The 16,237-nt window shown below is 55.3% G+C and overlaps 2 protein-coding genes across 2 annotated transcripts in view; both read left to right on the top strand.

The window, feature by feature from the left end:
* On the top strand, nucleotides 1–11,924 carry LOC122691253 (putative protein TPRXL). The gene is made up of 4 exons (XM_043897907.1): nucleotides 1–184; nucleotides 7,161–7,424; nucleotides 9,229–9,516; nucleotides 11,880–11,924. The coding sequence occupies exons 1-4, from the start codon at nucleotides 80–82 to the stop codon at nucleotides 11,922–11,924; spliced, it is 702 nt and encodes a 233-aa protein (XP_043753842.1). The 5' UTR covers nucleotides 1–79.
* LOC122691254 (proto-oncogene tyrosine-protein kinase receptor Ret-like) overlaps nucleotides 11,915–16,237 on the top strand; it is a 22,443-nt gene continuing 18,120 nt past the window's right edge. The window contains 3 exon segments of the mRNA XM_043897909.1: nucleotides 11,915–12,121; nucleotides 13,411–13,606; nucleotides 14,888–15,087. Of these exon segments, the coding sequence (XP_043753844.1) occupies nucleotides 11,993–12,121; nucleotides 13,411–13,606; nucleotides 14,888–15,087 (525 nt within the window). The 5' untranslated portion in view covers nucleotides 11,915–11,992.

Here is a 16,237-nt window from a genome sequence, read left to right on the forward strand (position 1 = left end):
AGGGACAGCTGGCCCTCAGGGAGAGGGGCAGTCCCTGGGGAGGAGTCCATGAGGTCTGCTTCCTGTTCCTGCAGAAGTGATGGCATTAGGAAACCACCGTCTGTTAAGGAGATTGTGCTGGGCCATAATAAAGCTGTCATCTGCAGGATCTGGTGCTCGTCACAGGCAGGAGCAGGGCTGCCCGGTGAGTGGATTCTGCGGGAAGGTACTGCCTTGCACACACATGTGGGCACTATTGTCACCCCACTCAGTTCTTAGATCAGACCATCTTGCCATGTGTTTTTTTCTTGAGAGCCCCAAATTCTGGCTTTTACATTGCAGTCCTAGGACATTGGTTGTCTGGGGCCTTGTGTGGGATGACCACGGTGACTGCCACTCACTCTAGTCAAGGGTGCCCAGTTAGGAAGCACCTGCCTGGATCTGGGTTGGTATGGTCAGACTGGCAGCACATCCTCAGTCGAGGGTAGCAAGGAGGTCAAAGGAACCTCAGGGGAGTTGTGCATGGCCTCTCATGGCCAGGGCTGACCAGGGGGCACTGGTGAGGTGAGCCTGCAGTTAGGACTGGGTAGGCTCGGTATGTCTCACTAAATGAGCAAGAAGATGGGGGAGGTGGGGGTGGGTCTGCAACAGTGTGAGAGAATGTGCATGTGACATGCTAAGTGTAAGAGAGATGTGTGTATCAGTCTGGGTCCAATCCAGAGACACCCACACAGCGACTGGACCAGAGGAGGTTAACATAAGAGTTGATCGGCAGTGATGAGTGTAAGAGAGCTGTGGGCCACCCTGAGGCAGAGGGCAGGAGCTTGGGGAAGGGGCTCCCTCCCCAGAGTGGGGTCACAGCTCACTGCATATTGAGAAGTTGGCTGGGTTGCAGGGGCCAGGACTGGTCTGCAGCCTCGGGGGCCAGCGGGAGGTGACCCTCCAGTACACGGGGGAGCTGAGGCTGGTGCACAAAGGCTGGTGATGGGTGCATCTGGGGGCTATGGGAGGTGATCGGGGGGCAAGGGCGTGGGCTACATTGGCGCCAAGGGGCTGCGTGCATTTGGCATGGACTGAGGCAGAGCATGCAGGATGTCCCCACAATGTGCTGCAGAAGTGAGGGATGACAACCAGAAACCCTCGTCCACCTGCGTGGTTCTCCACCGCACAGGAGGGCACTCACAGCTTCTGTGTGGGTCTGAGAATGTGTACGAGTATGACCAGTGTTCATGTGTGAGTGTTCACACAGGGCTGAGCTTGTGGACAGTTGAATGAGTGAAAGTGAAGTAGAGACTTGGGCCTGCTTCTCTCTGCATACAAATGTGAGTAAATGACACATCCAGCCAGGTGTGGAGCATTGAAGACTGCCTTTCCAGGATACAAAAAGGCTGGTGACTGCGTGTGCCGAATGAGACCATCCATGCCTGGTGGCTCTGCTTGTAAAGATGCTGGAGGAGGCCCTCCTTGGAACAGGACAGCCCGCTGTCCCCACTGAGTGTTAGTTGCACATCTTCTCCTGCAGGGGTGGGGCAGGGTGGGAGCATATGGGGCCTTGGGCCCACATGCCTGTCTCTGTTTCCATCTGCTGCATACCTGTGCATACACATTCATGCATATACACACACATGCCATGAAGGGGGCCTGGGGTCTCTGCAAATGCGAGCAGCAGCCAGGACCTTTGGCAGGTATGTCATGAGCAGTGTGGGACCCATCCCCACTCCTGTGAGAGCAAAGCCCAGCTCCTCACCCTCTGGTGTGATGCCAGGGCAACTTGAGGGGCCAGAACCCCACGTGGTGCTGGCAATATCTGTCGAGGCAGAAACGTGGGACTAGGTGTTGGGGGAGGACCCTGTCACCCAGCAGCATTCGGGGTGGAAGGTGTGGGTGGGGCAGGTTTTACAAGTCCTGCTGTGTCGACCTGCCCCAAGTTCCAGGGGAGACTCTCATCAGAGGTTGGTCAAAAAGCCCTTCCTGGCAAAACGGTGCCAGCAGGGAGGGGTGGTCAGCTGGCAAGGCCTGGGGCTTCCTGGTGGGGCCAGCATCTGCCTTGCTCCTGAGTCCCATCGCCGCTTTGTTAGTCATCGTCCAAACCCCAAGATGCCCACCCTCCAGCTGTTTGACCATGGGAAGTCTTCTCACCTCCCAGCCTCCGTGTTCTTACCTATTTAATGGGGCAGTGAAGAGGTTTGCCCAGTGATTATAAATCGGAAGTGTGAACTTCATACCGCGTGTACCTGTGCAAAGGTGAGGCCTATACCAGCTCCTCCTCTCCCCAGCCTGCCCTTCTCTTGTTCACAGTCAGAGAAAGTGAGGCCCAGAGGAGGCTAGAACTTTACAGAGGCTGCACAGCCCCAGGAAACTGGACACCTCTGATGGCCCTTTCCGGGCTCTTCTCCTTCACCCTCTGGGGTTGGCCCCATCATCTGTAGGGCCCACCATAGAATGCAGATTGTTCTAGAATTATGAATTATTTTAGGACAATGACAGGAGAGCATTAAACCAAGTATGGGGAACTGTGGTCTCCCCAGGCTACACCCCCCTGAGGCCAGCCCTGCACCCACACCCTCGTTCCCTACCTTGGACCATGTGTTTTTCCATCTAAACGTGTCTGTGACAAGGAGGAGCATTAAGGCGGCCATGCCCTGAGTAGGGACCACCTGGGAAGCATTTTAAGTGCATTTAAGACTGTTTCTGCTCACAATCATCGCCCAACCCACAAATCACTTTTGGCAGCAACAGACCAGGCCCCACATGGATCCTGTAGGACCTGGCTCGGAGATGAGAGCAGGCAGTGCTCTCATCCTGCACGTGAAGTCTGTGTGGTGGTGACTGGACCAGCTCGGAGGTGGGGGCTCCCTGGAGCTCAAGGCACCTCCCAGCCCCTGGACCATTGAATGTACATGTGCTCAAGGGGGCCCCAGGGGAGGAGCCCTATTCTGGATCTGCTCCTCACTACCTGGTAGGTGGAGTGAGCATCTCGCCCCCGCTTAGAAGACCGATCTGCAAGCCCTACCCCCCATGGGTGGCTCCCAGGGCTGCCAGTTCTTGCACAGCTGACCGAGGCCACAGGGATTATATCCTGAGAGAATAAGAAGGCAAAAGTCGCGATATTCTGCTGATGTGGGTGCAGGCGTCCCACACCATCCTTGACAGTACTCCGGAGACCAGAATGCAGACCTCACTTCTCCACGGAGAGCTCTGGCACACCAAGGAGAGCTGGTGGCCAGGCAGGCTGGCAGACACAGGCTGCCCTTGGCTGTGTGCCATCTGGGGGACCCACCCACACCCACCCTGGGCTTTCCCCCTCCCCACCAACTGAGTCTCCTGCAGCTCTGGGGTTGGGGCCCTGAAGGCAGCATCTCAGATCGCTAGTGGTTGGCGCTCACCTTTCTGCCAGGATGAGAAGGAGGCTGGCAGCACAGAGCCCCCTTCCCATCCAGCATGGTGTCACAAGCCTGGACTGCCACCAGGTCACCACCCTGTCAAGCCACTGGGAAATCTCTCATTCTCTTTGTGGCCAGAAAGTCAACCTTCCCGAAAGATGGTGCACCCTCCGGGGCTGCTTTCTACTGCAGGCCAGTGTCCCTGACTTGCGGTCACTGCCCAGGACTTGGGGTGGGGGTGGAGGGTGGGCACAGTAACCGTGGGTTCTGGACCATGTGACATGGGGTTGAGCAGGCCGGTGAGGGCTATGCTGCTGGAAAGACAGCCCTCCAAATCCCAATCCCCTGGCTGGCTGCACATGTGCCCTCGAGCATACAAACAACTTTCTTTCTGTCCTGCCCAGGTGTCTGTTTGCAAAGCAGTGATCCCATCAGCAGCTCCATCTGGGGCTGCGAAGAAAATGCAGGGTCACCATGTGCCACGGGGCCTGGCCTCGTGCTGTGTGAGTCCACCTGGCCGTGCTCACCCCACTCTGCACCTTTGAGAGGCGGGGTGGGTGAATGCGGTGGGCCAGGTCCTCTGGAGAAGGTGGCAGTGGAGGGAAAAGCAAGCCACTCCTCTTGCTGTCCGCAGGGCTGTGAGCATCAGCTTCTGCGCTCCTTCCCCAGCCCCCCACAGCCCACCCCAGAGCTCCCCCTAGACTCTTTGACTTGCAACCTTCATGGAGTGTTGGAGGGAAAGGAAGCTGGGCTGCTGCTTATGAATCAGGCACTTGTTTTGGGGCAGCAGGGCTGTGTCTGGTGTTGACCCCCACTTTGAATCTGCCTTCCCAGACCCGGCCTTACTGGGGCAGGACAGGGGGCCACCGTGGGCTCGGAGCCCTTCTGATTTCTGTGAGGAGTGCAGACCCAGGTTTATTACTCTGCCAGGCAGTGCAGTGGGGCTTCAGTGCACTACAGGTGGGGAGCAGCTGCCCCTTCCCTCTCGTTGGCTGAGGAAACACCACAGGAACCCTCCTGCCTTTGTCACAAGAGCAGTATGAGCAGTGCTGTAGGGTCCTCTTTGGGACCCCGAACTGTGTACTTCTCAGGAAGCGTGAGCCAGTGGAGTGCATCCTAGCTGTGCAGGAGGATCTGTCAGCTGTGGCCTGTCACTCTGCCCAGCTTGTAAAAGGCCTGCTCCGAGCTAGTGCCATTGGCTGCCTTTTCACAGAAGCATCAAGGCCAGTCTTGAGGCCATTTGGGGCTGACACAGTTCTCTGAGCTGCCACCCATCCCTGCTAGGGTTGGCTACTAAATCCCGAAGAAATGAACACTCTGAGTGTATCTGAGAGGCAGTCCATGTCCTCGTGGCCAGTTGGGAGGCTGTGGGACAGGAGGGTGGCATCCAGCCATGTGTGGGTGGCTCCTGTCGTGGTCTCTACCAGTGAGACCCCCGGCAAGGGAAGTCAGGTCTCAGTGCTCCCTCCCCAGAGTTCCCCAGAGTGACTTCTTCCTAGGGCTCCTGGAGCTGCCACCCCCTTGGATGGCAGGCAGCATGATGCTCTGGGTGGATCCCTTCCCCCAAGAGGTGGCAGGGCAGGAAGGCCACACGCAGAGCCTGACTTGGGCACAGGGCCAGCTCCTTGGAGTTCAGCTGCCCTTCCCAGTACCTCACCTGCAGAGACCCAGTGATTCTGGGTCCCACTCCAGGGACAGCACTCCTAGGGAGCAGTTTTCCGAAGGTCTAATAAGTCAGCTCCGTACCTGCAGCCCCCTCCTTCCATCTCTGTCTTTAGTGCCGGGTGTGCAGTAGCCTTTGACTACTGGCCAGAGCATCTCTCCCCTCCATCCTCTCTGCCTTACTTACCTTTGTCCTTAGCCCCATTTGTCTTTTCCCTCCTTCCCTCTCTCTCCCTCTGTTTCTCTTCCTGTTCCCTCCCTCTCCTGCTGGCTCCGTGGTCCAGCCTGTTTGGCAGGGCAGCACCCACACTGGGTGGGTGGGACCCAATCAATGCACACTTCAAGTTGGCATTCCCAGCCGGGTTGCCTTTGAAGTCATCCTTGGGAAGCCTGGCACAGTGCTGGCAACCTTCCAGTTTTCTTCTGTTTCACCACTTTGGGATCCAAAAGGTCTTCACCAGTTCTCCTCACCTGACTCTAGTTGGCTCTTGATTGTTTCCCACACACAAGTGTGTCTTCAAGGACCCAGGCAGCCCCAGGGTATCTTCCACTGGTGTGGAGTGGACCAACCACTCATCTTGGTGGCTGCAAGAGAAGCAGAATGTAGGTGGAAACAAATTGATTGAAAAGAGAAATCGCTCACACACAAGTACAATGTTTCTCATGTTTGCTTTGTGTGTTAGTATTTTTTATGCTTTGTAGAGAATATTGGCAGGTTTTCAGTTTTTTTTTAAAGCATCACCTGCCCATTTATCCATCTTTTTAAAATTTCTTACTATTTAAAAATAACTGTTTATGATGCAAAATGTTGAACATACACCAAGTCAAGAGAGTAGTAGGATGAGTGCCCCATTGGTTCACCCAGCGTGGCCATGGTCAGCATCCCTCTTCCTCATGGCATTTACAGCTCTACCCACAGCCTCTCAGTGATAAATTTAGGCCACAATTACATACGTTGAAATGCACAAATCTTGGCTGTATGTTGTTGACAAATGGATGTCCCTGTGTGACCCACACCCCATCAAGATATGAAACATGTATGTTTCCCAGAATATGCCCCCTGCTTTTCCAGTCTATTACCTCCCCTACCCCCAGCTGGTACCCAGTTTGATTTCTGTCACCTAAAATCAGTCTGGAATGGTGCCATGTGATTCTTTTGTGCTGCTTCTTCCACTTAGCAGGATGTCTATGAGATGTGTCCAGGCTGTCGTGTGTATCAATAGTTTGTGCCCCATCCTAACTGCATAGGGTTCCATGGTGTGATGGACTGAGGTTTGTTATCTGATAACCTGCTGGAACACATCTGGGTTCTTCCCAGTTCTTGGCTCTGTGAATAACCCCAGCATTTGTGAACAAGTCACTAGACGGACATATGTTTTCATTTTTCTCAGATAAATGGAGTGGAATTTTTCGGTACTATGGTAGGAGCATGTTTGACTTTAGATGAAGATTTTGTTACTTACAGGGGCTTCCCAGGTGGAACTAGTGGTAAAGAACCCACCTGCCAATGCAGGAGGTGTAAGTGATGCAGGTTCAATCCTTGAGTCGGTAAGATCTCTTAGAGGAGGGCATGGCAACCCACTCCAGTATTCTTGTCTGGAGGATTCCAAGGACAGAGGAGACTGGAGGGCTATAGTGCATAGGGTTACAAAGAGTTGGACACGACTGAAGTGACTTAGCATGCACGAATGTTGTTACTTATAAAGTGCTCTAGTTCATCTTTGGGGACCCCTGCCTGCTCTGCTTGTCTGGCAGCGTCTTGTACACTTCAAAACTCTGGCTCCAGGTGATTTGCTCAGAAGCTTGGGTGAAAGCCGAGTGGTTTACGTGCTTATCTATCTCAGGTAATCGAGGATGATATTGCAACTGTTTATGCTTCCTCACTTCCTCCTTTTTCTGTTTTAAAGCAGTGTATTTGCAGCTAGTGTTTAGCTATACAGATAACTGTGTGTTGATGTTCTTAGGAATACAGATGAGAAAGACCTAAGTTTTCTTTTTTGGCCCACAAGGAAGCTATTACTAAAATGTGAAGTTAGGCCGCTGGGAAAGGTGATCTGCCTGGGAGGGCTGCTGGGCTCTGCACCGTGGTCGTCCCTCAGTCCCTCCTTCCCTCACGTGTTTCCCTGCCTCCCACAGCCCCGCTGGGACTCTACTTCTCCAGGGACGCTTACTGGGAGAAGCTATACGTGGACCAGCCGGCCGGCACGCCCCTGCTCTATGTCCATGCCCTGCAGGACGTGCCAGAGGAGATGCCCAGCTTCCGCCTGGGCTAGCACCTCTACAGCGCCTACCACACGCGGCTGCACGAGAATGACTGGGTCCGCATCCAGGAGGACACGGGGCTTCTCTACCTTAACCAGAGCCTGGACCACAGCTCCTGGGAGAAGCTCAACATCCGCAGTAAGGGGGCGGCCCTGACCCCACCCCCACATGCCTCATTACCCACCCCGCCCTGCCCTCACCTGGTCCTTCCTTAGAGCCCATCACACAGCTCCTATGACTCCTGCTGTGTAAGAGTGGAGCAAGTGAGATGGGGCTGGCCTGTCCTCTTTGTCCAGCCCGTGAGGGAGCCAGGATGAGCTTGAGGACCACTGATGACCCTCAGGCCTCCTGAGGCTGTTGGGATTTTGGAGAACTTATGTGGAGGACTTGAGGGGCTCTCTCCATGCTGGCTCCAAATGTCTTCCAGTTGGATTAACAGAGATGTGGGGTTGTGAGAGAAGAGTTAAGAAAGGCTAGAGACATCCCAAGATCTTGATTTAGTGGATGATCTGGAACTTGGTGGAGAAGCAGCTGTTTGCACAGAAAGCCCACCTTACCATCAGCAGCAGGCTGCTCTTGGCACCTGGTGAGGACTGGGGCCTGGTGCCGGGGAGGAAAGTGGAGCAGGAGGAAGGCCTGGACGGCTTCTCAGAGCAGGGGTCCAAGCTGGAGTGAAGGCCATGTGTGACCCTGGTACTGGGAGGAGGTTGTTTGTGGAGCAGAGTTCTGCCTTGTGGCACCAAATGGTGATCACAACCCCACCTCTTGCTCTATAGACATGGCCTCCCTGGGCCCTCACGCCAGCTCTGAGCTCCTGTGAGTGCTGAGAGGCAGACACTCTGCTGTGAACAGTACTGCCAGAGTGAAATTTGCCAAGGGTCTGAGTTTCATAGGAGGCCTGTTCTGTTCGTGATTGGAGAGCAGCCTCATGCACCTGCCAGCTCTAGTCAGGAGAGAAATCACAGTAATTAGAACAGAGAAAGTTTATACGGAGAATTATTAACCACAGCAGGGGACTGGAGCAACAGAGGACAGGCTAGTAAGAAGCAGAGAACTGATGAATATGGGAGGAGTAGATGTAGCAGGGGGACACTTACCTAGAGCTAAGATAGAAGGCCCAGGAAGAGCCCCCGCCCCAGCTGAGATCCAGATGGGTTGGACGGGGGTTGCTATGGTGCCTCCATGATGGAATTTGCCAGAAATCCCCTCTCTAGGTGCTGGGGAAGTCTGTGTCTCTGCAGGGGTGGCATGGAATTCCCTGGGGGTCCCGTGGTTAGGACTCTGAGCTTTCATTGTTGAGGTCTTGGGTTCAGTCCCTGGTCAGGGAACTAAGATCCCACAAGCAGCAACACTGGCAAAAATAGAATAGAATAAGTGTTTTATTTATTTTTAATTGAGGGATAATTACAGTATTGTGTTGGCTTCTGCCATACATCACAATGAATCAGCCATAGGTATACATATGTCCCCTCCCTCTTGAACCTCTCTCCCCCCTCCCACCCAATTCCACCCCTGTAGTGTTTTTAAAAGTGAGAAAAGAAAGAAAGTGGTTGGGGTAGTGGGTGAGGGAGGGAAGGGAGGTCACCTGAGGTGCCAAGAGCCTGCCTTGGGGAAGCACTCCATCTTAGACCCAGGGTTCAGCGCACCTCTCTGAGGAAGGGTATTTGAACTGAGATTTGGAATAATCAGAGAGATGGACCTGTGAGGCACCCCCCAGGATGAGGGAGCAGAGCCATAGGGCCCTGAGGCTGCCAGATCCCAAGTCCAGGGCCGTAGGGGGCAAGCAGGAGGTAGGGGGCAGGGCGGGGTTCCCAGCAGAGCCCTGCTAGCCTTGGTGAGGACTAGGCTTTGCACCAGCCCGGAGCTCCTGCCCTCTCCCCATTCAGATCCCAGCTGGGCAGGTGTGGCTGACACCCTGGCGGGGCCTGACTTGTCTCTGCAGAGGGCGGCTTCCCGCTGCTTACCATCTACCTGCGGGTCTTCCTGTCACCCACATCCCTACGTGAGGGCGAGTGCCAGTGGCCAGGCTGTGCCCGAGTGTACTTCTCCATCATCAATGCCTCCTTCCCAGCTTGCGGCGCCCTCAAGCCCCGGGAGCTCTGCTTCCCTGAGTCAGGCCTGTCCTTCCGCATCCGGGAGAACAGGCCCCCTGGCACCTTCCACCAGTTCTGCCTGCTGCCCGTGCAGTTCCTCTGCCCCAACGTCAGTGTGGCCTACAGGCTCCTGGGAGGTGAGTGCCAGCCGCATGGAGCCTTCCTCGATGCCTGCCGAGTGCCAGGCATGGCCCTGCAGTTCCTCTACATGAGCCGTCCAAGTTGACTACACCACCCCATCATCCATTCATTCAGAGGTCCACGTGTATCTCATGTATGCTGGCCACAGGCCAGGCATGGTTCTAGGGACCAGGGATGAAACAGTGAACAAGTTCAGGCCCAAATCCTGCCTGTCTGGACCTTCAATGCCTGGGGCAGGTGGAGACCACACAGGCGCTAAGGACGTTGGGTGGCCTCTGAAGGGACCAGGTGGGAGGTAATGCTGAGAAGGCACGGACTGGTGGAGACCACTGTCCTAAATCAGGTGGCTGGAGCAAGGTAAAGGAGGGTGCCCAGCAAGCAGGGCGAGCTCATTCAAAAGTGCGGAGGGGGAGGTGCGGCTGGAGGGGAGGGCAGAGGCTGCTGAGGGCAGAAAAATGCAAGGGAGGGGGCAGGACTTCCTGATGAGGGGACTAGGGAGCCATAGAAGGTGTTTTCAGGAGTGGGGGGAGGGTGTCATTGACAGGATATAACTTACTTTAAAAGGTTAGTCGGGCTGATGTGTTCGAAATGATTTGGGGCGAGTGGTTTGGAGGAAGCAGGAAAACTATGAAGAGGCAGGAGACATCCTTGAGTGAGAGGATGAGGACTGGGGTTGAGGGTGAAAGCCTTTAGGCCACAAGAAGCAGGCAGATTCTGGGCATGTTTTTGCAGGAAGATCCAGCAAGATTTTCTGGGGAGTTGAATGTGGGGTGTTGAGAGATTCACAAGGGGACCAAGCATGGTTCCAGGATTCCGCCTGAGCCACTGTAAGGACAGTGGACCTTGTCACAAGATAGTCCTACCACACGATGGCCCTGGGGAAGCCACATGGATATGGGGTAGGGGAAGGGCACTGGATCCGAGTGGAGATGAGAGAAGGCAACTGAGCCGCTGTGTGTGAGGTGCCATTGGACAGTTTAAAGGGGACTTAAAGGGGACACTTTTATGCTGGATGGCTGGTAAGTGAAGCCTGGATTCCCCCCAGGTTGATGGCACCCACACATGGTCATAACGTTAAAGGAGCACTCAGTAGTGTAAGGAAAGTAGTCACTCACACTTCCACATCCCTTCATTTATCCTGCCACAGGGATGGATGTCTTTGTACAAAATTGTCCCCAAAGCATATGGTTTAGTGTGCTGCCTTTTTCGCTTAAAAAGAAAAGCCATTTTTGTAACCATAAGCAATACAGGGAAATGTGTAGTTCACATGTAATATGTGGCTCTGATGTGATTTTCCACCAAGTGGAGTTGACAGCCCTCCTGAGGTTGGCTATGGGGTGGTCACTGTTGACCTTCAAGCGTTCAGCTTTTCCCCCTTTCTGGGTCCTTTCTGGAGGATGAATTTGAGGACAGGCTTGGGTTGAAGAGTATATTGTTATTACTGGTCCTCCCCTCACCAGGTTGCAGTTAGTCATTGAACTTACAGCAGTGTCTGGCGATGAACACACACAGCATCTCATCTTCTGGGGCTTCCCTGGTGGCTCAGCTGATAGAAAATCTACCTGCAGTGTGGGAGACCTGGGTTCAATCCCTGGGTTGGGAAGACCCCCTTGGAAAAGGGAACGGCTACCCACTCCAATATTCTGGCCTACAGAATTCCATGAACTGTATAGTCCATGGGGTCGCAGAGTCAGACATGACTGAGCAACTCTCACTTCACTTCATCTTCTGGCGAGGAAGCTGAAGAACAGAGACAGAACCATCAGCCTCAGGCCACGCAGCCTGCAGGTGTATAGGGCAGGGATCCAAACCAGGCAGTCAGAAATATTTGTGTGTTAACATGAAATTACACCAGATGTCCCCAATGTTGGTTTTCAAGTGGTGGAATTGTGGCTTTTTTCTCACATTCTCTAAAATGAGCATGTCTTGCTTCCACAGTTAAGAAAATTCCTGACAGTTTTTCAGATACCAGCAAACGCTAGGAGCTGGATCTCTGGGCCTGCAGCGTGACTGGTGCCAGCCCTCACCACAGAGGAGGCAGGCAGGGTGTGTGAAGGGGTGTGCCCTCCTAGGTGATTGGGTTGAGGACCTGAGGCAGACCTCCTGGTCCCTGCTCTTCCCTATCAGCACCAGTGCAGGCTGCAGGCACAGTGATGCTCAGAGCATAATCTCCACTGCAAACTGTGCTTGGAGGCTGTGCTCCACTGTGGAAGCTGAAGAGGGGCCATGGCCCAGGCCCAGCATGCACCCCAGCTCTGTCTCCTCTTGCACACTGCTCCCTGTGGGGCCCTGAGGAAGGCAGCTCACCCTCCCCTCAGCTCAGGGTCATCCTGGGGTTGCTGGTCTGTTTGGTGCTCAGGTGAGAGTCTGCCTTTCCGCTGCGATCTGGACAGCCTGGAGGTGAGCACGCGCTGGACCCTGGACCGTGAGCAGCGGGAGAAGTATGAGCTGGTGGCCGCGTGCACGGTTCGCATGGGCATGCGCGAGGAGGAGGTGATGGTGCCCTTCCCTGTGACCGTGTACGACGAGGACGACTCTGCGCCCACCTTCTTCGGGGGCGTCGACAGTGCCAGCGCGGTGGTGGAGTTCAAGCGGAAGGAGGTGCCTATGCGTTTGTCTGGTGCTTCTCTAGTGTCTGTCATCTCTTTGTTGTGCATCTGGGTCTCTCCATTCGTCATTTGTTCCTCGGTCTATTCAGCTGTCCATCTAGCCATCCAGACATGTGGCTGACCATCACTGTGGTTATTCGTCTTTCATTTGTCCATCAGTCTGTCTGTTGGGGTTTTGTTGGTTTCCAGGACAGCTGAGGAGGAGAGAGGACCAGCCCCGCTGGCCCCGAGCTGACCTCTGCCCTGGGAAGCGGGTGAGGGGAGGGGTTGGGGTGCCGGTGGGGTTGAGGGTAAGGGTGCCCAGCCTCTGACTCAACCATCAGGGCTCGCATCAGAGGGGCACAACTGTGGTACTGCAGAGGCGGGGCACACTGCCCCAAGGAGACGGAGAGGACATCTGCCAGGAGGGTGTTCCCTTCTTCGGGCTGTCAGCCCCTCAAGGGAGGGCCAGTGAGTTCAGGGAGGGTACCCCGGAGTGGAGGAAGACAGGCCAGTGGATCCGGCAGGGGTGTCCCTGCGCCGCCCCTCCCATCGGGGCCCCGCCTTCCTCTTGCCTGTGCAGGCGGAGCGTGACTGCCACCTGCTGGGCCCTGGGCTGTCCTGCAGCCGGCAGGCTGGCGGGAGCAAGGGGAGGGTCGGGGTCGGATATGCTGTGGTTGCCTGCTTCTCTGGACACCCAGGGAGCAGGTTTGGTGGATGGATGGGCAAGAGGAAAGCACATGGAGTAGGGAAGTGTCCCATGAGCCTGGCGGGGCAGCTCCATGGTAACACTGTGGAGCTTGGCCAGGAGTGAGAGCAGAGATGACATGTGGCTTTACTCAGAACCCCCCTCATGACCCCATCTAGCCTGGGGTACAGAAGAAGCTGTAGGAGAGCATTCTGGTGGACACTGTGCTTAGGTCCCAGCTCTGTCATCTGTCACTGCATGACATTGAGCTAACTTCTCCACTGTGCGGGGCCCAGCTTCCTGGAAGGAGAGTGGGGGTGCCCACTCTGCACTGTGGGGACCTGAATGAGGTCTTCCACAGAGCACCAGGGCATCTGTTCTAACCCATAATCATGGGAAGTCTGGAGATGCCATTGCACCTGTTGCAGAGGTGAGGTGCAGTGGCCCAGGAAGGGTGACAAGCAGGCTGGCTGGGGGCCCCTTGCAGCTTGAACCCTGGTCAGGCTGTCCCTGGAGCCAGCTCTGACCGCACACACCTGATCCACCTGCAGGGCACATGCCCTCCTATGGGCTCTGGCTTTCGGGGCCCTGACTGGCCCCCATATTCTTTGCAGGGCACAGTGGTAGCCACGTTACGTGTCTTCGATGCAGACGTGGTGCCAGCCTCTGGGGAGCTCCTGAGACGGTACACGAACACGCTGCTCTCTGGGGATGCCAAGGCCCTCCGGACCTTCCGAGTGGAGCACATGCCCAATGAGACCTTGGCCCAGGCCAACGGCAGCTTTGTGCGGGCAACCGTGCATGACTACAGTAAGAGGGGACCAGTGTGGCCTGACAGGGCCCCCTGGGGAACTGGCGACCTGCTTTCCTTGGGCAGGGCAGCACCCTGCACAAGTAGACACCTGTCCTGGCCCTCTCAGCCCCAGGTGGCCACCCCTTCCAACCCTCTTCCCAGCCTTTGTCTCTGCTGGGCTCACCTTGGCCACCTTGGTGGGTGTTTACAGGCTGTCCTTTCTCGCTGAACTGCCCCAAGGCCAAGGCTGACCCTGGCAGGACCCCCACCACACTACCCTGTGCTGACCACGCCAGGGCTCACCGCAACCTCCTAGGTGCCCAAGTGCCCAGGGATCCTTAACCACCCCCCCCCCCAGCAACTCTCCACTAACAGGAGTTGATGTCCAGTAGCAGCTCTGTGCCCTCAAATTGGAGGGTTCTGGGATGACTGTCCTGTCTGACTTCTGAAATGTGCCCACCCTCAGGGCTAAGCACCACGTGCCCCCAGGGCTCACCTGCAGGATTGGGTGTCCTCATCAGTTGCCAAACCTCCCCACCTCCCTCGCCTGCTCTCCTGCCTATGTTTTGTAGGATCACCTTTCAAATATGCCACTTGTGCTTGGATCCTTGTTTGGAGGCCTGCTTCTGGGGAACCCAGGATCACTGGTGCCTTTACCCCTTTCTGCCTGACCTAATCCTATTTCCTGTCTTCTTCCTCACCAAGCTCTGATGACCTCTATTCTGTGCAAGGGAAAATGTCATCCTTGCCCCTGCACACTCACTCTGTATGCCATGTGCACCCAGAGATCCTCGCCTCCTTTGTACTCCACTAAATGGGGATCTTAGCCTTGGCACACGGTGACTGCTCAGGAGTGTGGAAGCTCCTGGGTGCTTGAGGCCTGTGGAATCTGAGGGTCCATAGGAGGCTGGTACTGTTGCGAGAAGTTCTCAGGGGCCAGGACGGTCTTTCTGGGACCTTGCTGGTGGTGGTGGTGGGTCTTTACCTGTGTGTCCTTGCCCTGACATGCATCTTTCTTATACACATGCACACACACACACACCTCACTGAGGTTACCTCCCAGCTGAGGAGGGTCTTCTGGGCTCAGCTCAGCACAGTGACTCACATTTAAAATATTTCAACCTTAGTGCCTACAGCCAGGTCTGTTGTCTGTGTACCGTGTGGGTAGAAGTACCTGTTGTCACACGTATGCCCATGTGTCCAGGGAATGCTTTGCAGGGGAGATGTGCAGCATCGTGGGGCAGTGGTCTCCACCCTGGGCAGGGCCCCTACCTATCATCACATGCCTCCACCTGCAGGGCTGGTTCTCAACCAGAGCCTCCCCATCTCGGAGAGCTGGGCTGTGCAGCTGGCCGTGCTGGTCAACGACTCAGACTTCCAGGGCCTGGGGGAGGGTGTCGTCCTCCTCCACTTCAATGTGTCCGTGCTGCCCATCAGCCTGAGCCTGCCCAGTGCCTACTCCTTCTCCGTGAGCCGGCGGGCCCACCGCTTTGCCCAGGTGAGCTCCTGGCCTCTTGCCAGCCTGGGGAGGGGAATGGAGGAGCAGGGACTCCCAGGATGGGGTCACATGGGGGACACCACCTCCCTGAGCACACAGAGTGGCCCTGGGGAGCAACAGGCACAAAGCCAAGGAGGCTAAGGCCGTGGGAGAAAGGAGTGGGGCTGGTGGGCTTTGTGGGCCCCTCTTTTCCCTCTCCCTTCTCAGCATGTTTACATTTTTTACTAATGAAAGAGCAGTGCCAGTTAAATCTATGCTGACTTGGAAAGACATTCCTGGTGAATGAAGTGGGAAAAGTAGTTTGCAGAAGTATTGGTCTTAGGTGGCTCCATATGTTCAAAACCAAGTCTTCATTGCCAGAAATTTCCAAGTGTGCAAACATAGGCATTAGTGGAGACCTCTGCAAGGAAAGACAGGAAGTGCTTCTATTTCCTACTTTCCTGCAAGTCTGTTTGCTAGAGCTTATTTTGCATTTGTCATCAGAAAATAGTGATTAGAAGTAGAAAAAAAGGGAAGTGGTAAGAATTCATCAAAAGGATATAAGGGATAGATAAGAGTGATCTCTTTTCCTCATATCAGCCAGTGTTTAACGTTTTGGTGCAATTCTTTCTAGAATGTTTCTCTGAAGCACTTTTTAAAGTTTACTTGCAGTTATGGCAGGCATGACTTAACATACTGCATTCTCCTAATGGCATAGCTGTGGCCATGTGCCCTTTAGAATATCCCATTTAGGGTCATCTCCTAATTAGGACAGTGGCTTTGCCAGTTTCTGTGGTTGGTTCCCATGCCACCTCCGCTCCTGGCAGCCACTTAGGACCCAGCACAAGAAGAGCCACATCCTTGGACGTGGCCAGGCCACCCCACTTGCCACCCCCGCCAGGCCTTTCCTGGAAGCAGAGGGCAAGGCTGGTGAGAGGTGACGAAGCAGGGGGCCCTGAGGGGTGTCCAGGGGGGCTGAGGCAGGCATAGGCATTGCCAGGGGTGTGTCAGCAGAGCCAGGCAGTGGGGAGGGTGATGAGGGCTGAGTGGGAGTGGGGTCTGAGAGGGCGGGCCCTGCCAGCCTCTGCAACACCGCCCACCCCTGACGACTAAGTCTTTCCCTGTGCCTGGACTCACGAGGGTGCAGAGACCCGAGTCTTGGCCCAGCCTT

This window comes from Cervus elaphus, unplaced genomic scaffold, assembly GCF_910594005.1.
Source record: "Cervus elaphus unplaced genomic scaffold, mCerEla1.1, whole genome shotgun sequence".
Classification (NCBI taxonomy): Eukaryota; Metazoa; Chordata; class Mammalia; order Artiodactyla; family Cervidae; genus Cervus; species Cervus elaphus.

Excerpts from the sequence above, each read along its gene's own strand:
- LOC122691253 (XM_043897907.1), top strand. The coding sequence starts at position 80 with ATGGCATTAGGAAACCACCGTCTGTTAAGGAGATTGTGCTGGGCCATA. Across the intron at positions 7,425-9,228 it reads GGAGAAGCTCAACATCCGCA|AGGGCGGCTTCCCGCTGCTT; the intron begins GTAAGGGGGCGG and ends TTGTCTCTGCAG. Across the intron at positions 9,517-11,879 it reads GGCCTACAGGCTCCTGGGAG|GTGAGAGTCTGCCTTTCCGC; the intron begins GTGAGTGCCAGC and ends TTTGGTGCTCAG.